Source organism: Centruroides sculpturatus, unplaced genomic scaffold (assembly GCF_000671375.1).
Source record: "Centruroides sculpturatus isolate CEXI.00-Female unplaced genomic scaffold, Cexi_2.0 scaffold516, whole genome shotgun sequence".
Classification (NCBI taxonomy): Eukaryota; Metazoa; Arthropoda; class Arachnida; order Scorpiones; family Buthidae; genus Centruroides; species Centruroides sculpturatus.
This window is the reverse complement of record NW_019384788.1, coordinates 139,547-163,174: the sequence shown is the minus strand read 5'-3', so window position 1 is coordinate 163,174 and position 23,628 is coordinate 139,547. Positions and strand designations below refer to the sequence as shown.

The window sequence follows — 23,628 nt, the reverse complement described above, 5'->3', positions numbered from 1 at the left end:
GATCATGTGGGCTACAATAAAACCTCGATACCCCATCCCTTCCTTGATTTCATCCCCCTATTAACTCCTAAACCCTTTAGCCGATCTCTACTAATTCTTTACAGTTACTATCCAGGACCCTGCGAAAAATACAGGTTACCATAAAACTTCAATACCCCACTTTCTTCCTCGATACCCCAGATAAATTAAGATATATCACAATAAAATACAAATCAATATTAATTTTGAAACAGTTTTCAAAATAATAAATTATAATTAAATGTTTTAAAATGTATCAATTTGTTTAATTTTGTTTGCTATAATAATAATAATTTTCAAAATTTAATTTGAATTAATTAAAATTAAAATAATTAGCATTAATTATAAGTTACTTTGAGTATAGTTTTGTTCAATAGAATCAAAGATAATAGCTGAAAATTACTGTATATTATTGCCTGTATGTGTATTGCTGTAAATTACTGTATATATATTAAATGTTTTCGTGACTTTTTAATAAAATAATAATTTCATTAATTTAATAAAGTTAATTTAAAAGACACAAAAATGTTCTGATATAATATTTATTAATTTTTAATTTACTAAAAAGTAAAGATTAAATACTCTAAAGAATTTATATCAAAAAGTTTATTAATGTTAAATAAATAATAAATTATAATACTTTGCTGTGAGTTTAAAGGTTTTAATAATAAAACTAAATAAAATTTTAATTTGATAAAGGATAAAATTGTTTTTATTCATTTAATTATTTATAATGTTCAAACACAGAAACTCTGATTTAATTAAATTACAGTATTGTCTTTTATAAGTTCAATTTTAAATAATTTTTTACATTAATATATAAATTTTTCTATAAAATAAATTTGATTCATCATCAATTTCGAAACTGTATTGGCTTTTAATCTACAAAATATCAACTTTTTGAAATATTCTTACATGTGCATATAGAAACGTTTATGTAGAATAATATAAACCATTAATATAAAATTAGTTAAAAGTTCTGAAAAAAATATTACAAATCTGTACTTATAACACAATTTCATTTCCATAGCAGAACAATTAAAGTCAAAATTACGAAAGTTTGATTTATTTTGCTGAACCATGAATACCCTACATAAATATGTATTAAGAAATAATCTTCTCTCCCAAGTCATAGTTGTATCTGAAACCACAGAACTTCCCTTTGTATACATTGACGATGATTTATCTCTAAATCTGTCTGTAGATTAAGTTTACTCAGCAAACATACCCTATATATTGCAGGCTTAAACAACTAATTTAACTTCGTTGTAAAATACTGACCAAGAGAATACAATTTAAAAATAGCAACAACTAAATAAATAATTCTTTATAAATTTGTTTTTTTTCCAATAATACAGCATATTCATTTTTTAATTATATATATATAATGCTTAATTTATTATTTTTAAGTATTTGACCTATTTATTTTCATTATAAATTTCTATTTTGATATTTGACAATCATCTCAATTTCCTAACTAAAATAAAGTTAAGAATAATTGTACTTTTGTGTGCCAAATTTTTAAATATATCTTTGATATTTATCGTTAAAAATAATTAAAAAATCAAATTTTCGTGCCAAAAAAACTTTCTTTGGCATTTCATTTAACTAGTTCCATAGAAAAGGTGACTTTTCTATTGAGTTTTATACTTAATGTTTTGTAAGTTTCTTGCTTTTTATAATTATAAATTGTGGTGATTTAAATCTAATAAAAGAAGTTTAAAATAAAAATATTTTCGAGATTAAATTTTACACTTTTGAAATCTAAGATTTTGCACTTTAATATTCAGGAATTAATAATATTCATTAATAGGTTAAAATATATAATAAAGATTTAACTTTTTAAAAACTTAATTTACAATTTAAATTTTTTAAATGAATATATTATAAAATACAATAACATTATACTCGGTTCAAAGAATAAATCGCTATCAATGAATAGGTGATTGAATGCTACGAATGAATGTATAACAGAAAAACTATAACTAACTAACGAATTTATTGAATAATTTATTCAATTAATTTTAAAATTCTTAAAATTTATCACGTGAAACATTTTATTGAAGGTCTTCCGAGTATTAAGTAATAAATATTATCGATTTTTTTTTTACTTTTTTCAGGTCTCGAAATAATTCCCAATTTAATAGCATTTATAAGTAATTGAAATATTGATTGATGGAGGGAAAAATATATATATAATATTATATATAGCATAGATATACTATGAAATATTCAATGAAAGATTGAAGGTAAAGGAAATTGAAGGCTATTGGAGAGTTTAACCTTAGATCGATAAAGCAGAAGATAGCTCCGCCACATCTACAGAAACAAACCAATAGGAACAAAGGAAGTGTTGAATATTAATACATCCTACACATTAAACCTTTACGTATACCAATTCAAAGGAATATCGAAATAGCAAATTATTTAATTAAGTTATTTTAATTTCAAATTATGTAATATTCTGAGACAACTTTATTCCGAATTATTGAAAATAACAATGGGAATGTTATTATACCTATATGCTGTATATTTTGCTATATATTCATATAAGATAAATATAAATATAAAAATCGAAAGTTTATAAATTTATACATCTTGAATATTTTTCAAAAATACAATTTTAATGTGAGAAGGAAACTCTATAAATAGCGCAGGGGACTTCTTTTTTTTTCATATTCCTGATGATCGAATTTCTTCCTTCATTTCTATAGTGCTGTTTNCAATTTAAAATTTAAAAAATAAACAAAGGAATTTAAACATTTTAAAATGAAATTGTCATTTCAATATTTAATTTTCCAAGAAATTTCGAATTGTGAGAAATATTTGTAGGATATATGTATATCAAGTTTAAAGAACTAAATAAAGCAGATTTTTAAAGATTAATATGAATTTTTCCTGCAAAAGAATTTATTAACATTACTTGGAAATCGAATTTCTATTGATTGTGAACATTTTTTAATATCAAGTTATATATTTATCTAATTTCACACAACTTAAATAACGGAATAAGAAATATATTTAAATTTTGTTAAATAAATTCATTCTGAAACGTTTATGCTTATATTTTTTGGAATATTTCAATTTATTTAAAAATATTTTAAATATTTCTTCACTTTATTATTTAATTATGTATCCTATATTTTGAACATTGCTTATAAGTTTATATTGAACATTATTTAAACATATATATTGAATATTACGGTATTAAGAGAAGTGCTCATAAATTAATGTAAAATGTAATAAGAAAATATTTAAAAAATTTAAGTTATAAATCTGTTTTCATATAAATTAAATTTATTGAGTAATATATAATAAAACCTGTCCAAAACGGAATTTTAATAAAACGAAAACCTGCCAAACAAGGAAAAAATATTGGCTATCGTGCGAGTCCGGTTTACACAGGTTTCACTATAATTTTATATTTATATTTGAAAAGATGTTTATCAATATTTAGAAAATAAATTAAGCTTATAGTAAAGAATTTAATTTTGATGTATAAATGTTATGATTAGTGATATCTTAATTATATTTTATATAATTTATTCTAAAATATTTATAGCTGTTACAACGTAAAGGTTCAACGTAATAAACATTAAAGCGAAATCGTGAAGCGTTGTTAATATTTATTTCTAAGATCTAGAAATCTTATTTTTAGATATAATAAAACCCGTGTAAACCGGAATCTCGCGGTATTGAATATTGGCAAGTTTCCGTTTTGAACAGGTTCTTTATTAACATAGAAAATCGAAGAATTTTTTCCGTTTAGGCAGGTTTTCTCTTTTATTCAGGTTCCGTTTTGAACAGGTTTTACTGTATTATTATTTATAAAATACACTTTAAAACTTATATAATATAAAATAAATTAAATGTTTAATATTTGAAATTGTTTTCGGTTCGATACGCTTCTAAATATCATTATTAAATGTAAAACAGAATGTCAAGAGCGATAACAATTGATAAATGTTAAAAGAAATTGAAGTTTATTGAAAAACATTAGCTTGATAATTGAATATTATTCAATTAAGACAATATTTAATGTTTTTAGTGACAATTTCTGAACAAGATTTAATTGATTCTTTCTCAATTAATACTTATAAATGTATAATTACCGCTGTTTATTACAATTCTTTCATTTCATTACAGTTCAGGCAACTTACTTGCATTGACATGCAAGTAAATTAATTATACAAAAATACTTGTAAGGTTGCAGTAAAAGTTTGATTTATTTTTTTCGATAGATAATTTTCTAAAAATATACAGAAAAAAGTAATTTTTCGATACATTCAAATGGTAAAAGTTTATCCAGAATATTTCTTATTTAATTAAAATTACTTTTTTAGGTGCTTTTCTTATTCCCTACTTTGTCATGTTGGCTATCGAAGGTGTTCCTGTCTTTTATTTGGAACTGGCTGTGGGTCAAAGATTGCGAAAGGGTNGTAATTAATAATTTACTAAATTAATTTAATTAACGTTTAACTGAATGACCACTTATCTGTCTAAATTAAGTATAATAAAAGTATTTTCTCAAATACTTGTATATTAAGAAGAGTTTTTTTAAATCAAATCCAGTATAGTTCGATAAAATAAACTGTTAAATGTAAATTATTTTTCTGATATAAATATTAAGGTATAGATGTTTCTCTATGATAAATTATTGACATTTATAAAAAAAAATTTTGTTTTAAATATTTTCATTAAAAGAGAATTATAGATTATAATTATATCAGTCTTTTAAGTAATTTTTAAACATACAAAAATATTTATTAAATCTAATTAAGCATCATTTAAATAATATTTAATTAATCATTAATCTGATTTTTATGGCATAATTTTGTTTTTAAAAAGTTCTTTATTTTAAATTTAATGGGTAATTATATAATATTTTGTTGATATATTATATATTTATGTACTGTACAGTACAGTACAATAATAGTCGTGGGCAAGTTTTTAATTTTGTAATAAAATATTCGAAATAAAATTATATTTTTTATTATACTTAAAAGCTCTATTGAGTTTAAATTTTTAAATTTAATATAATCTTTTAGATAGATTCAGTGTTGGACTTAGACTTGGTGTGGTCTAATCTAGAACAAATTACACACCCCTCCCCTCTACCAAAAAAATGACACCTGTAAAACTGTAAGGCCCTAATCAGTAGAGTATAATAGACTTATAAGGCGAGGTTTAAGCTGTTGTTTGTTTAGCTTATGTGTAAATCTGGCCCTGGATAAACTTTTACTTTTTTTTATTATAACTTAAAGATAAACTAGGTTATGTGATGGAACTTATCAACGTTTATTCCTCGATGGAAATTAAATTATTGAACAAAGAAAGAAATATTTAAACTTTCATAATATAAAAATTAACACTAAAACGTAAGATAATTATAATTAAGTTATAATAATTCATAATTTATTTAGTAAGTTTAAATAAAACTTAATATTACATTGAATAAATATAAAAAAAGCTCTTACATTAATAGAGATAAATCTATATGTAAAAAAATAGAATGTCAGTCTGTTCCTACTGTATACACTTCTAAACCCTTTAACTGATCTGCGCCTAAATTTTCTTACATATTCTTTAAGATCATGTGTGATCATGTGGGCTACAATAAAACCTCGATACCCCATCCCTTCCTTGATTTCATCCCCCTATTAACTCCTAAACCCTTTAGCCGATCTCTACTAATTCTTTACAGTTACTATCCAGGACCCTGCGAAAAATACAGGTTACCATAAAACTTCAATACCCCACTTTCTTCCTCGATACCCCAGATAAATTAAGATATATCACAATAAAATACAAATCAATATTAATTTTGAAACAGTTTTCAAAATAATAAATTATAATTAAATGTTTTAAAATGTATCAATTTGTTTAATTTTGTTTGCTATAATAATAATAATTTTCAAAATTTAATTTGAATTAATTAAAATTAAAATAATTAGCATTAATTATAAGTTACTTTGAGTATAGTTTTGTTCAATAGAATCAAAGATAATAGCTGAAAATTACTGTATATTATTGCCTGTATGTGTATTGCTGTAAATTACTGTATATATATTAAATGTTTTCGTGACTTTTTAATAAAATAATAATTTCATTAATTTAATAAAGTTAATTTAAAAGACACAAAAATGTTCTGATATAATATTTATTAATTTTTAATTTACTAAAAAGTAAAGATTAAATACTCTAAAGAATTTATATCAAAAAGTTTATTAATGTTAAATAAATAATAAATTATAATACTTTGCTGTGAGTTTAAAGGTTTTAATAATAAAACTAAATAAAATTTTAATTTGATAAAGGATAAAATTGTTTTTATTCATTTAATTATTTATAATGTTCAAACACAGAAACTCTGATTTAATTAAATTACAGTATTGTCTTTTATAAGTTCAATTTTAAATAATTTTTTACATTAATATATAAATTTTTCTATAAAATAAATTTGATTCATCATCAATTTCGAAACTGTATTGGCTTTTAATCTACAAAATATCAACTTTTTGAAATATTCTTACATGTGCATATAGAAACGTTTATGTAGAATAATATAAACCATTAATATAAAATTAGTTAAAAGTTCTGAAAAAAATATTACAAATCTGTACTTATAACACAATTTCATTTCCATAGCAGAACAATTAAAGTCAAAATTACGAAAGTTTGATTTATTTTGCTGAACCATGAATACCCTACATAAATATGTATTAAGAAATAATCTTCTCTCCCAAGTCATAGTTGTATCTGAAACCACAGAACTTCCCTTTGTATACATTGACGATGATTTATCTCTAAATCTGTCTGTAGATTAAGTTTACTCAGCAAACATACCCTATATATTGCAGGCTTAAACAACTAATTTAACTTCGTTGTAAAATACTGACCAAGAGAATACAATTTAAAAATAGCAACAACTAAATAAATAATTCTTTATAAATTTGTTTTTTTTCCAATAATACAGCATATTCATTTTTTAATTATATATATATAATGCTTAATTTATTATTTTTAAGTATTTGACCTATTTATTTTCATTATAAATTTCTATTTTGATATTTGACAATCATCTCAATTTCCTAACTAAAATAAAGTTAAGAATAATTGTACTTTTGTGTGCCAAATTTTTAAATATATCTTTGATATTTATCGTTAAAAATAATTAAAAAATCAAATTTTCGTGCCAAAAAAACTTTCTTTGGCATTTCATTTAACTAGTTCCATAGAAAAGGTGACTTTTCTATTGAGTTTTATACTTAATGTTTTGTAAGTTTCTTGCTTTTTATAATTATAAATTGTGGTGATTTAAATCTAATAAAAGAAGTTTAAAATAAAAATATTTTCGAGATTAAATTTTACACTTTTGAAATCTAAGATTTTGCACTTTAATATTCAGGAATTAATAATATTCATTAATAGGTTAAAATATATAATAAAGATTTAACTTTTTAAAAACTTAATTTACAATTTAAATTTTTTAAATGAATATATTATAAAATACAATAACATTATACTCGGTTCAAAGAATAAATCGCTATCAATGAATAGGTGATTGAATGCTACGAATGAATGTATAACAGAAAAACTATAACTAACTAACGAATTTATTGAATAATTTATTCAATTAATTTTAAAATTCTTAAAATTTATCACGTGAAACATTTTATTGAAGGTCTTCCGAGTATTAAGTAATAAATATTATCGATTTTTTTTTTACTTTTTTCAGGTCTCGAAATAATTCCCAATTTAATAGCATTTATAAGTAATTGAAATATTGATTGATGGAGGGAAAAATATATATATAATATTATATATAGCATAGATATACTATGAAATATTCAATGAAAGATTGAAGGTAAAGGAAATTGAAGGCTATTGGAGAGTTTAACCTTAGATCGATAAAGCAGAAGATAGCTCCGCCACATCTACAGAAACAAACCAATAGGAACAAAGGAAGTGTTGAATATTAATACATCCTACACATTAAACCTTTACGTATACCAATTCAAAGGAATATCGAAATAGCAAATTATTTAATTAAGTTATTTTAATTTCAAATTATGTAATATTCTGAGACAACTTTATTCCGAATTATTGAAAATAACAATGGGAATGTTATTATACCTATATGCTGTATATTTTGCTATATATTCATATAAGATAAATATAAATATAAAAATCGAAAGTTTATAAATTTATACATCTTGAATATTTTTCAAAAATACAATTTTAATGTGAGAAGGAAACTCTATAAATAGCGCAGGGGACTTCTTTTTTTTTCATATTCCTGATGATCGAATTTCTTCCTTCATTTCTATAGTGTTAAGTCACATAAATCCAACGGATTTATAGTGAATTTTAAATTAATTTTTAATATAAAAATAATAATAGATTAATAATTTTTATTTATTTAGTTCTTACCATAAACTTTATTAGACTATATATTATTACTTAGGATAAACGTAAATATTACATATGTAAAAGTAAATGATTAATTTTTCTTCCATGAAAAATGTGATAATTTAGTAAAAAGTCGCATGAAATTTAAGCGCACAACCATTAAAACTGAATTAAAAAAAAAAACATTCTTTTAAAATAATTAAAAATCTTTTCAAAATACCAAACTTTAAAATTCATTAAATATCACATTATTGTAGTTTGATTACGTTACGAAAAGTCATTATAGAAAATAAACTTCGGTTGTTTTTTAAGGTTAAACCTTTACATTTAAATTAATGGCGTGGAGGACGGTTAAGATTTGGTAGATTTATTTGTAAACGATGCTCAAATTATTATAATGAGAATGCATTGGAAGATGACTTTATAACGTCGTGTGGAAAAAGATTCTCCAGATTTGTCAGAACGATAAAGAATGACGGAAACGGGTCGATGATGATGTGGAAGATTAATGTGCCTAACATCCACTCTACACTACTGCCAGGCAGATAAATGATCAGCAGACCGTAGCCTATCAACGTGTTCGCTAATGGAAAGCAATGGACATGCGTACTAACCTGTCTTTCAATGACTGCCATTAGCATTATCTGAAGCACTGTAATAAAAAAATATGTATATATAAAAATAAATATCGATTTAAATGAAGTTAACGTAACCTTATAAGAAGCAAACACCATCAAGAAAATTTATGAAAACAACATTCATGCTGCGAATCTGTTTGGTTATCAGTAAATATCCAACGAAGAACTTCCATGAAATCCTGTAATTTCGTTAACGTTCTCAATTCTAATTTAAATGAAACAATAGAAATGTATTTAGCAATCGCAGTCTAAATGAAACTTTTACGCTTTACAAATTGTTTAAAATATTCGTTAGAAAATATAATTGAAAACTTTAAACTGAATGCAGTTCGTTCTATTTACATTATAATTAAGTTTTATATTATAATCAAATTTCCTGTGCCTTGAAAGTTGATCAACTCCATAATTCATTTATTTATCGCTTAATTATTGTATTTTGTAACGACAATCAACGCTTATATTTATAGAAATCGTCTAATGGTTTTAGTGTATTATCCAGAAAAATATTTTTGAACGTGCTCATACTATAAACGAATATTTTATTTTATAATATATTTTCAGGTTTTTATACTTATTTTTCGGTGAATTGGACACTTAAATGTTTCTTTTTTCTTTATTAGAAAAGCAGCATTACACAATATTTCTGGTACAGACAAACGTTAGACGTCAGTCAAGATATCAATCACCCTGATAAGTTCAATTGGAAAATTGCATTGTGTTTATTAGTGTCGTGGATTTTATGTTACTTATGTATGATCAAAGGTATTGCTTCTTCTGGGAAGGTAATTATTAACTTTTTTTATAATTTAAATATGAAGATAAGAGCTTATATCTTGATATTTTATTCTATTTTTTTCAATTTAGGTGGTTTATGTCACAGCAACTTTCCCCTACCTCGTATTAATAATTTTCTTTTTTCGTGGGATCACGTTGGAAGGGATGAAAGATGGAATCGTTCATCTTTTTACTCCAAACGTAAGATTATTCTATAACAAAATATTGTATAATAATAAAAGAAATTTTATTGTATTTTTTTGTAAAATTTTTCTTGTAATTGTTTGTAGCTATAAAATAAATGTTGTGTTAATGATGCTATAAAAAGGTGATAAACGTTGATTGACTAAATGTATCGCTTTTCATTAAATTTACGTCGTTTAAAGATAGAAATGGAATGTAATAATATTAAATTGTTAAATTAAAAGCTAAACTTTTTAAAAATTTTTGTTCGTTCGCTATTTATAAATAGAATAAATAAAGAAAAAAAATCAAAATTAATTATTTATTTTATATTTATTTAGCAAATTAGCATAGAAAATAATGTTGAAAAATAAGGCTTTATTAAAATTAAAATTTTATGTAATTATTAATATTTTTTATTTCGATATTTAAAAAAATATAGCTCGTTGCATTACTTCTTTATTCAGTTAAAAGCTATCAATTCACATTCTTTAAACGATTAACTCATACAAAAGAAAAGCAATTTTGATAAAATGTTTGAAAGTCTGTATTTTGCGATAAACAGGATTAATTATATTTATTCATATAATTCTGTTTATTTNTTCTTATGCTGTTTACTTTGGGGATCGATTCTCAATTTGGTACTCTCGAAGGCGTCATAACCTCTATTGTTGACTTGAAATTATTTCCAAATTTGCGGAAAGAATTTTTAACAGGTTGGTTTATAAAATTAATCTGGAATAAGATTTACGATAGAAAAATTATTTATTATTTAACAATAAATATTTTAATAATCTTAATATAGACTAGGCCTACTTATTAATTTCTTTGATATGTTTTGTAAATTATAATTATAATTTTTATTTGGCTATAAATTTTCACTATTATCTGTCTATTCTTCTTTAATCCCGAGAATGGTTTTAGATGAAAGCCGAGACCAGATATGGAAAGCTTAGGAACAGGATGTTCAAGTAACTGTATATGTAACTTCCGATATAGACCGGAAGTTACGTGATTTCTATTCAAATATTTTCCCAGGAACGGAGTTACATAGATCTGTAAACAAGAGTTTATCTTCTATTTTTCTTTCTATAAATTATGATAATTCATGTTACGAGATTTAAAAAATGGTTACATTAATTAAAGTAATAATTTAGTTAATATGAGAAGCGCCAATTAGATAAATTAAACTGCTAATAATATTACAAATTTAATTCAAGCTATTAAAGTAATTTATTTATCAAATTTCAAATTTTATTTTATTTTTTTCCAATGAAACACTATTAAAAATCGTCTGATATCTTGATAAATATACTTTTTATTTAAAAGTGGTCCAAACTACAAGATCCGGTTGTATGGTTGGAAGCAGGAACTCAGATATTTTTTTCTCTTGGTCTCGCTTTTGGTGGACTTATAGCATTTTCTTCCTATAATCCTGTACACAATAACTGCTTGAGGGATGCTATATTGGTTTCTCTTACTAACTGTGGAACATCTATGTTCGCTGGTATTGTTGTATTCTCAGTTTTAGGTAAGCCTCTATTATAAATAACTTTTAAACTCTTTTAATTAGATTATTTTTATATTAAATTTAATGTATTAAATTAAATAAACATAAACTAAAAATTAAAATCAATTAATACTTTAGAAGTAATTTAATGCATCCAATTTAATATGAGCATTTAATTCGAGTGACTTACGTTGACACGAATCTAAATCTAATGTTTTTAATTTTGTTGGAATCACTTCTACTCTTAATATTTCATTACAAAAGCATTGGTCTTGATTAAATTAAATTTGATTAAATTAAGATCAATAAAAGTTAATACACGAACCGAGCTTTAATTATTTGGATTATAATTTCATTAATTTTTCTTGTTTATTAATGAATAAGACAAGAATGTGGCAAATCTCATAAAGATTTTCTTGACATCTCTAAGTTCATAATCCATAGTTTAAATTTATTATATTAATAATATTATTAAATTTTAAAATGATCAATCAGTTTTTTTATTGTTATATATTAAAATATAATGACTTTTTATATGTAATAATCATTAAACATAGATTTTAATATTATTATAAAAGTGTTTAATATAATTAAAATTCCGATTTTTATAAATATCAATAAACCTCTTTTTATATTAGATACATAAATATCTGCTTAGTTAAAGTTTTTCATCTTGAAGATTTTAATGATTAGCTATTTTCTTATTGTCCTTTATAAAATATAAAGTAGATTGAATACTTAATATACCTGTATATCGTCATTTTAAACGCTTGCAATAATTATAGATAAGATAATATCCTCTCGTAATTTAACCTTTCATATAGCCATTATCCTCCCCTCATATCTACGCCAAATTACATTTACAATTGAAGAGACGAGTGGATGAAAGTTTTATATCACATTCTTTGAAATATTGCATTTTTTATTAGATTAATATTCTGTAAGATAATGTCTGTTACCACACAGAATAGTACTGTATCTGTAACACATTTGTCTTAAGAGAAAATTAATATTATGAAGTGAGATATTAATGCAATATTGAAATTAAATGTTTTAAAATTGTTTTAAATATCTTATAGTGATGTTGCTAATTATGCTGATGATAATAATAATATTAATAGTCTAAATTATGTCGTAAATAATAATCAACTTAATGGATATGATTCTACGTTATAATCAGTTAATTCATATTTATGCTAAAGTTAACTATCAGAATTAAGCTGGAGATAAATTTNACGGTTTCTTTTCTTTCCTTTTTATGAGTTAAAAATGTCATTTTGTAAATATATGATGTCAACAACAATAGAAAAAGTTTAAAATATTAATGACAAAATTGCATATATTGGATAAGACGAAGATACTAATCGATTACCGACTTTTAAAATTTATAATTTAGTCGAGTTTATATTTTAAGAAATAAATTTCAAATTTGATCGAATTTAGAAACAAACTTAATAAAAATTCTCTTATAGGATTTAAAGCTCATATGACTCATAAAAAATGTATAGAAGAAAGAGATGATATATTTTCATCATTTTATAACGGAACACAGTTTATTCCTTCTACAATTCCACCTTATATTGTGGATAAAATATTAAATAAATCTGAAAATATGCCATATGATTTTCCCGATTGTAATTTACAGACTGAATTAGAAAAAGTAAGAATTCATTAAAATTATACAAATTGTAATTATTATTTTTATTTAATTATTGCTAATATTTTTTAAAAATTAATAATTATAGAGTGCCTCTGGTACAGGATTGGCTTTTATAGCATTTACGGAAGCCATCATACAATTTCCTGGTGCACCGTTCTGGTCAGTTTTATTTTTTCTTATGCTGTTTACTTTGGGGATCGATTCTCAATTTGGTACTCTCGAAGGCGTCATAACCTCTATTGTTGACTTGAAATTATTTCCAAATTTGCGGAAAGAATTTTTAACAGGTTGGTTTATAAAATTAATCTGGAATAAGATTTACGATAGAAAAATTATTTATTATTTAACAATAAATATTTTAATAATCTTAATATAGACTAGGCCTACTTATTAATTTCTTTGATATGTTTTGTAAATTATAATTATAATTTTTATTTGGCTATAAATTTTCACTATTATCTGTCTATTCTTCTTTAATCCCGAGAATGGTTTTAGATGAAAGCCGAGACCAGATATGGAAAGCTTAGGAACAGGATGTTCAAGTAACTGTATATGTAACTTCCGATATAGACCGGAAGTTACGTGATTTCTATTCAAATATTTTCCCAGGAACGGAGTTACATAGATCACCCGCATAACTCTCTTGTTAATATTTAAAAATTAATTAATAATGTTATTATTTTTAGAATATAACATCTTAATTTTTTTATAAACTTATTAATGTCTTGTAAACTATTACAGTTTAATTTATTTTCCTATATTACTATATGTACAGTACGTATAATAAGTAACAGCTTTATATTTAATAATTTATAATAATTTTAATAATGAATAATAAGGATGAAATCTACTCCTGTGTAAATACGTAAACAGCTAAATACATTTGTTATTTATATAAATATACTAGATATACATTTATCTCCATTTATTTTATTATCGGTGTATGGTAATAGATGTGATAGGTAAATAAGATAATGTTTATTTTATTCGGATCTTTTAATATAAACGTATCTTGTATTGTATAGTGAAAACTTATAGCTATTATTAAGGGATACAGCCTACTCAAGGATGTAGGATAAAAAAAAGAAGATAATAAAGGGATGAGAGAGAGAATAAAAAAGAAGAGACATTGTCTCGGTAGCATATTGAGTAGATAGAGTAGATCAGAAAGTATAAAACTACAAAATTTGTTGAGAAATTTATTAATTAATTTTTGAGAAATGTTACATAGTAGTAGTAGTAGTAATAATTAGGCCTACATAAAGTAACAATTAAACATTAAAATATTTAAATTTATATTTATTTATTTTTGAATAATTTAGTTTTAATCTAAGCAGATTAAAACTAAACAACATTTATATGAGTTTTCTCGATATAAGTTGACAATTAATTATACAGTTAAACTAAAACTAGCAGAAAAACTTTATTTTATATTATCATGCCTTTGAATTTGATCTAAATAGAATTATAGAAGTGGTTACATAAAAGTTTATCATTATTTTATTTTTAGATTAACAATATATACTGCATTATGTCTTTATAAAATGGTGCAAAATAATTAATTTAACAAAACTTTTGTTCGAATAATTTTGGTTTAAGTGACATTTTAAGGATATTGTAGTTTGAAAACTAGATTTAGTTTATTGTGACAAAAATAAGATCAATGGACAAATTTCTTACGTTTAAATTTGTCAAGTAAAACTGATTTTTCCATTAGAAAGTCATTTTTCATCATTTATTTAGAGCAGAAACAAAAAAAGAAAAACTTTTTTAAGAGTAGAAAGTACTTGAAGTTACAGATCTAAAAATATAATACTTATAGATCATGTATTGTCTACTTGAGTCAAAATGAAAGTGTATATTACCTCAGAGATAGTGCTTTCTCTTTGCTATTAATCGTCGTTTTCTTACGTCAGAAATGCTAAAACTATTGTTATGCATTAGTTTTACTGATAATATTCTGTATGTGAAACTAAAATAATATGATATTGTATTGTAAAACAGATTTCGTTTAACAATAGTTGCAACAAATAAGGCGGCTATAATAGGCAGTAACTAACTGAAAAATAATAGTGCTTATAAGCCTGTAAAGTATCTTTCCTAACATGAACTAAAGGATCTGCATGGAAGTGTCAGGATAACGTAAACATTTTAAGGGACTGTAACTCTGTTATAATGCTATTCTTAACGAAACTGTTATTATTATTATTTTTTTCTATTAAAGCGTAATATTCTAATAAGATAAAAGCAGTTTTCTTTAGCTAGTTTAATGTTTATTATTTCAATTTTGTCATTAATTTTTAGATTTACAATGATTTCAAATGACAAGTAATGTCTTTGTGTAAAAACTTCACAAATTAGAATTAAATAATAAAATGTCTGGTTAATCCTGTAAGCCTTATACAAATAGTTTCATAATGTAAAAATATAATCATATATTGTAAATGAATTCTTTAATTTTAATATATTTTTCTCTTATATACCAATCGAATAAATATAGCACAACAAAATATCTTTTTAAGTCTAAAAGATATTTATCTTTAATTTTTAAGCTCATTTTACAACAAAATTTTATTATATCAGCCGAAAAATACTGTAATAATTCATTTCGATTTATCAGATTTATTGTTCTTTTATTAAAGTAACAATAACAAATAATTTTTTTTTCCATGTACACAAAATAAAATGTCTGTTCGTTCTCTATACGCATTCCAGTCTGAACCAAATTTCCACTTACTCTGTAAGCCCTGCGAAAATATGAGCTACAATAAAAGCTCGACATTCCACTCATCCCCTGAATTTATCCCGTTGTCATGACACTTCTTGATAAAGATAACAACAGTAGGCTAAAATAACCAAACTTTTAATAAGATTTTTTATATTTTTTAATGTTTGTCCTTGCACAGCATATCTGCTAGTCATATATTTATTAAATTAAAATATATGAAAGAGTACGCTTAAGTACTTCTAAATTTCAATCAGGAATTTGTCTAAGTACTTTTTTTTGTAATACAGTATAATGTATTTACTTTAGTATGGAACATTTTAAATTATGCATAAAACTGAATAGAGAATACAAAATTTTCTTTTCTGATTTTATAAGAATGCACATAGTGTAACATTTAATGCAGAATTCATACATTAATAAGTAATATTTTGAAAGAAGTAATTTTAAAAATTAAATCCAAAAAGATTTGTTTATTTAAAAAGTCGCTTGAGACGAGCTTTAAGCTTTAAACATAAATCTAAGAATTCTGTATTAAAAAAGTAAAAAGTTAAGAAGAAACTGCACTTATTAATTTAATGTATATTCTAATAAAATGTACATTAAATTAATATGTGCAATGTGGACTATAAAGTGTGTAATATTTCTCATCTTTTTTAATATTATTCTCTTTATTTCTTTTATAATCTTTTGATAAGAACGAGTTTAATTTAGGAATTCTAGCAAGAGCTATTTTATAGTAACTTTCTTATTATTATTTTTTTAATACCAAAATTAAATTTTTAAAAGAGTAAATCTTTAACAAAGTTTTAAAAAAGTAACTGAATGCATGAAGTTAAGAGTTTCTGATGAAAATAATTATAACTTAATATATGATAATTACATCAATCATCTCTTCTGGATCCACCCTTGAATTTTAAAGCATGGAAATAATAATGAAGCGGAAGTTGTTTAAAATCCAGATTATAAGAATTTAACGAGAAAGATATTTAAAAAATACTGTTAAAAAACATATTCTTATTTTTTTTCCACTGAAAATTAAAGTATGCCAATTCAATTGGATCTTACCTACAAAAATATGGAACAAACGTCGAGATGGCAGCTTTCACAATTAATATAAATATGAAAATATTTGTAGTTAATTAAAATATTAAACGCAATAGAAAACTAAGGTTTTAGCAATTTTTATTAATACAGTATTTAATTATAATACTAGTTATTATAAAAATGTTTCACTTTCTTTGATTATTATATTTTTTCCTCATCTATCAATATAGATAACAATTCGGCTATTAATGAAGACTTATCACACCACAATCAAAAAGATGACCAGATTAAAAGTTCTTTACTCCTTTAATTACAGTATAGCATCGATTATCCGACTCAATTGGGGACTCAAGTTGGTCGGATAACTGAAAAAATCGGATAACCGAAAAAAATGAAAAAAATACATTATTAGTATAGTATATTAGTATATCCCATGTAATTAGTATATTAGTATATCGCTATTAACCAACTTCGCGTTGAATTTTCATCGATGTTAAGCCTAACAAAATTTTTTTTAAATAATAATCGTTGCTATTGTATCGTTAAAAATCATTTTAAAATTATTTTATTGCTCACAAAACAAACAACCATTCATAATTAGAAAATTAAGTCTCGTTTAAATACTGGCCTCCCTTCAATGGTCGAGCCGTGTTGCCAGCTAAAACACGCAAAAATAATATTAAAGTAGCCAAAACATAGCCAAATATTGTAGTGCCACATCACTAGCAGACATTTGAAATTTGCCGACTAGAGCGGTCGGTTAACCGATGTGACGGTTAATCGGGGGTCGGATAATTGATGCTCTACTGTAAATTCAAATGTACTGTACTGTACTTCTGACCCCTCTTCAGGTGCTATTGTGGTGCGATAAGTCCTCATTAATAGCCAAATTGGTAGCTATATTGATAGAAAAGAAAAACTAATACTATTTGATTCATTGGGAACTTATTATTAAATTGATTCTTTATAAAAAGTAATTTCTATATAATTCCTATTGTAAGTTTCTATTTTACAACGAGCAATTATTTATTGTGACATCCTCATAATGCCGAGCTGCAATTTTTAATCATATTTTTAATTTATTTAATTTAAAATATATGCTCTCCACCTCAAATTATTAGTAGTGTTTTGCCCCTGTACATCATACTTTTCCTTCAACAATACAGTCGTGCCGGTCATCTATTAACTACTTTCAGGGGAAAAGTCTTATAAGTGAAAATACTCTTTTGAAATCTTAAAACATACATCATTAATCTATAATAGAAGCTTTATATTGTGTTGAATAGGAAAATTATAATAGGAATTATTATATCGAAAGGTAATGTATATAAATTACTTTAAATGCCTTAATAATTAAGGCATTTAAAGTAATTTATATACATTACCTTTCGATAAACCATAAAGTATTGTATATACTTTGTAAAACCATAAAGTATTGCTGTACCATAAGTCTTAATTTATTTAGGAAAATTAACATAAATTTTCATACCTAACTACAGTAGAGCCTCGATTATCCGACCCAATTGGGGACTGGGGTTGGTCGGATAATTGAAAAGTCGGATAACCAAAAAGTATGAAAAAATCCATTATTAGTGTAGTATATTGTTATATCCCATGTAATTAGTATATTAGTACATCGCTATTAACCTACTTCGCGTTGAATTTTCATCGATGTTAAGCCTAACAAAAATTTTTAAAAATAATAATCGTCGCTATTGTATCGTTAAAAATTAGAAAATTAAGCCTCGTTTAAATACTGGCTCCCTTTCATGGTCGAATGAGTTTTGCCAGCTAAAACACGTAAAAATAATATTAAAGTAGCCAAGACCTAGCCAAATATATTAGCGCCACATCACTAGCCATTTGAAACTTGCCGACTAGGACGGTGGGTTAACCGAGGTGTCGGTTAATCGAAGGTCGGATAATCGAGGCTCTACTGTAAAGCATTTATGAATTTTTATATGCATAATTCACGAGATTTAAGAAATTGCCTATTTAAAACAATTGATATTTTACCATTTATAATGCAATATTATGATTCTTGCAAAACTAATTAAATAAGACAATTTCAAAGACTTTTGTTAGAAAAATTAATAAGAAAATTAATATCTTTATTCATATTTAAAGCTGTTTAAATTAATCTATGGTGAATTGTGTTTAATTAAAGTGGTTTCTGTAATTTAAAAACACCTGCAAATTGTCATCTTTATTACATTTGTTTCACCTTTTAATGATATAAATTTTAATTTTAGTAATTCATAGGTTAATGTAATAAAAATTATTAAGCAGAATAATACAGTGATAGATGTATATTATATTAATAATTGTAATATATTGTAACGTAAAAAATTGCAAAATTTTCATATAATTTTTGGTTTATGTAAGATTTGAATATACTTTTATTTTCAAGACATAGATTTAAAAATGCTGAGAAAAGTTAAAATTAATACATGTATTTTAAATTTAATGTTACAAGCTTAACTTACTTCATCTAATCATGTTGCATTTTTTTAATTTTTAAGTTTTCATCGTTGGTTTAATACAAAAACAGAAATAATACAGGGTGTTTATAAATGAATGGAGGGTTTTAAAAATTAATAATAAATCCATTTATTACCTTATATGGGCAAACCTTACAGCATAAGCAGCGGCAACTGTCCAAGTTTTTTATGCGCTACCGGCTCTTGCTTGTCATGCACTGCAGACCATCACGGAGGACATGCTACACCACATTTGGGAAGAATTTGATTACCGTGTAGATGTGTGTCGTGTGACCATGGGTGCACATATTGAAGGATTGTGATTAATGCATAAAAAATTTGGATAGTTGCCGCTGCTTATGCTGTAAGGTTTGTCCATATAAGGTAATAAATAGATTTATTATTAATTTTTAAAATAGCACCATTCATTTATAAACACTCTGTATAATTAAAAATTTCATAACACAACTAAAGATGCATTTACCATATAGATCTGTTAATTTATCCTCTGAGGTAGGCCTTCCATATTAAATGGCATTGCCTTTTCTTTAGATCAAAGTAAATAAAACAAAATAAAGATCGTGTCAGCATTAGGGCCTTTCAAAAAGTAAGAGGTCAGGCCTGTCTAAAGGTCGTTTACTTTTTTAAAGGCCTCTTTTATATATTGGTTGAATAAAAATATTTTAAATTCCTATAATAGCTTTAAGGTTAGTTTATCCTTACTATCAGCATCTCAATGTTCTGTACAGTACTGTACAGTATATTAATCTACAAACCAATAAAATAAAACCTTCAAAAAATCTCGAAAATTCAAATTTATGCAAAAAAAAAAACTAGTTTAAATTTAAAATAACGTTAATGAATATATAACATGTTTTTATTCTAAAATAATAAATGTTTATTTTACGGAAATGTGAATTATATATATTTTTAATTTATTTAATATAGCAACTTTGATTCTTTATTGTCGCTAATAAAATAACTTTTTGTAGAAATTAACATAAATATCTTTAAGTAACTAAAGATTTTTTTTGATATTTCACATAATATATTTTAAAAAAACATCTAAATATATAAGTAATTTGAAATTAAATAATAATAATAATAATATTTTTCAGGTGGAATTTGTTTATTGTGTTTTTTCCTGTCGCTTATATTTGCACACGGAGCTGGAAATTATATTTTTACACTGTTTGATAATTTCAGCGGAAACTTTCCTCTTTTAATTGTGGCATTATTTGAATGCATAGCGATAGCATACGTCTACGGATTGAAAAGGTAAAAAAAAAATGGTTTAAAAATTTTCACAAATTAAGTATTTAAATAATTTTATTAATCGAATTATTCTGCGTTTAGATTTAGTGATGATATAGAACTGATGACTGGCAACAGACCAAGTTACTATTGGTTATTTTGTTGGCGGTATTTGGCACCGATTACAATGATTACTATACTGATTGCTAGTTTTTCAAAAATTGCAACTGGTGATATAACTTATGAAGCATGGGATAAGGAAACGGTAATATATTACACCTTTATATTACTTCTTTTAGTTCATATCAATAAGACATTTGTAAATATTTGAATTTTTTTTTCTTTTAATCTTCAGGCAACAACAGTTACTAAAGAATGGCCAACTTGGGCAAACATTGTGATTGCAATTTTGATATTAATGGCTGCTATTTGGATACCTTTAGTGGCATTATTACAAGTATTCGGCATTCGTTTGCTACCAGATGAAGAACCAGCGTGGTTCCCAGCAGAAGATCTCCGTGATTTTTATGGAGTTATCCCTCATAAAGTTACAGATTTAGAAAAGTGCCTGTTTTGTATTAAAGAGACAGAACCAGAAGATGATGTTTGATCTCACTTCTGGTCGAAATCATCAATATGCAGGCAGTTTTAGATATTATCTCACTGTTATCAATGTATATTAGGAGATCAAGATTGAGAAAAAGTACATCCATAATGGAGGAGTGTTTTATTTCTTGGTTTTTGTTTGGATTAATTTCATAATTGAAATTATTTTGAAGGGTGAAATGAATTTAATGTGATAAAAGATGAACATTTAAATAATATATATATATATCAATCATTTTAATTGTAAATATGTACAGCAATGTTAATATTGTTGATTAGATATTTTATTTATAAACATACGTTGTAAAATAACTTTTTTATTTAAAAGAAAATATATGCCAGCCTGTTGGGAATTGATTTATGCTAATCTCAATCAAAGGTTGTTATATAGAGTGTTAAAAGAATCATTTTACACAGAAAAATACCTCATATTATGTTTTAAAAAAATCATATAACTTGTTGAAAAAAAAAATATGTCTTAAAAAAATATATGTTCCTTTGAATAACGAGAAATATGATTTTGACTGCATTCAGGACGTTTCCAATGTTTAGAATGGAAGTAAATATTTAGAATTGTTTTTAGAGTAAGTAAAGATTTAAGAGAGATTTATTTTTAACTATGGCATTCAAAATAAATTTTGATGATGCGGGTTATGCCAGGGGTTTTCATCGTTTTACGAGAGGACCAAACTATAAATGAATCAAACTCAATTACTGAAGAAAATATTGAAAATGTAAAACGAACGATTCCGTAATAATAATAATAATAATAATAATATTCTTTTATATTTATAAAATGATTTTAGACATATCATTGAAATAACGTGGATAAAATAGATGATGAATGCATGAAATAAATTGAAAGGCCTTAGAGATAAAAAAAAAACCTTATTTGCCTTTTGTTTTAAAAAATTAAACTGTAACAATCATTATGAAAAATGTGAAAGAAAGATAACAGAAACTCTTTTTAATCAAAATTCCATTTATCTAAGATGAGACTTAAAACTTAAAAGAGACTATTCGAAGAAAACCGGCCAACCCGATATTACATTTGTAAAATTAAATTATTAAGAATTTCTATTTTTGATGAGAATTTTATGTCTTCTCAACATATGTGAAATTTTTATTCATATTATGTTCAATAGAGAATGTATTATTATCTTAAATTAATCGTTTTTAATTTAAAAAGATTTTTATATATTTTTCTTTTACTATTATAGATTGTGAATCCCTGAATTATATATGAAATATTCTATTTTAAAAATTTCTTTTTATTGTAAACATCACTCCGAAGTATGATTATGTCTGGTATTTTAAATGCAGCACCATTAATCATTCTTCATTCAAACCTGTTCCTGTTTGTGTAAATGGATAGCAATATCAATATATTAGATGAACTTTATTTGGTAATAGGAACAATAGAACTTTATGGAACTTTAATCTATTGCATCCTTACCAAAGAAAAAAATCACTCGAAGGATTTAAATTCAATATGAAACTGGCTCAATTATATTTTAGTGAAAAAAAAAGAAAATGAGTCTTTTAAATGAAGTAGTTTAAATCCAATAAAGAGTTTATGGGATAAGGAAATATATCAAGTCACATGTATCATTAGAATAGTACTGCCGTAATAGGGTTTTTATTTGAGAGATTTTTAAACAATGTATATTTTATTTGAAATGGAATTGTATAGTAGTTTTATCTTTACAAACGTGGAAAAAAAAAATATGTATACTGTTGAAATGTTTGTGTATATGTCACAGTAAAAAGTTTATCGGTGAATGAGTTTATCTCTTGCATTATTTATTAACTGAAACACAATGTTAATCCCGTGTTTTACGTAAATATAAAGGTAAATTTTACAATTTTAGATAGCATTAACTCTACTGCTACTGTCTACAATTCAACAGATAGGAAAAAACATTTTTTTATCGAAATTTATATTTGTTTTACAATATTTTTAGTGAATTTAGATCGTACAGATTAAAATTCAATTTTAAAATTACACATGGTGTTTGTAATTTTAAACTTAGAGTGATTCGTTTTAATAAAATGCAAATTACTGTACATTATTCAAATTTAACACAAATATATTCTCACTAAATTATATCGAATTTTTAAATATTTTTAATTACACGACAGATCTATTATTGACAAAAATATTGTAAAATAAAACAGGGTGGCCTAAAAGTTAATTAACTTAGATATATTTTTTAAATATCCTATTATTTTAGGACCGTTAAAGTAAAATATATATATAAGTTAATTGACTCTGGGCCACCCTTTATTATAATTATTTATCATCCTAATAGAATCCTTCT

At 24.3% G+C, this 23,628-nt stretch overlaps 1 protein-coding gene across 1 annotated transcript in view; it reads left to right on the top strand.

The window, feature by feature from the left end:
* The window catches only part of LOC111629287 (sodium-dependent neutral amino acid transporter B(0)AT3-like), a 51,586-nt gene extending 28,505 nt beyond the window's left edge, over positions 1 to 23,081 (top strand). The window contains exons 5-12 of the mRNA XM_023373173.1: positions 9,689 to 9,850; positions 9,933 to 10,043; positions 11,355 to 11,556; positions 13,008 to 13,195; positions 13,281 to 13,482; positions 20,566 to 20,725; positions 20,804 to 20,966; positions 21,057 to 23,081. Coding sequence (XP_023228941.1) covers positions 9,689 to 9,850; positions 9,933 to 10,043; positions 11,355 to 11,556; positions 13,008 to 13,195; positions 13,281 to 13,482; positions 20,566 to 20,725; positions 20,804 to 20,966; positions 21,057 to 21,311 — 1,443 coding nt within the window. The 3' untranslated portion in view covers positions 21,312 to 23,081. The remainder of the gene's footprint in view (positions 1 to 9,688; positions 9,851 to 9,932; positions 10,044 to 11,354; positions 11,557 to 13,007; positions 13,196 to 13,280; positions 13,483 to 20,565; positions 20,726 to 20,803; positions 20,967 to 21,056) is intronic.
* The last annotated feature ends 547 nt before the right edge of the window (positions 23,082 to 23,628 follow it).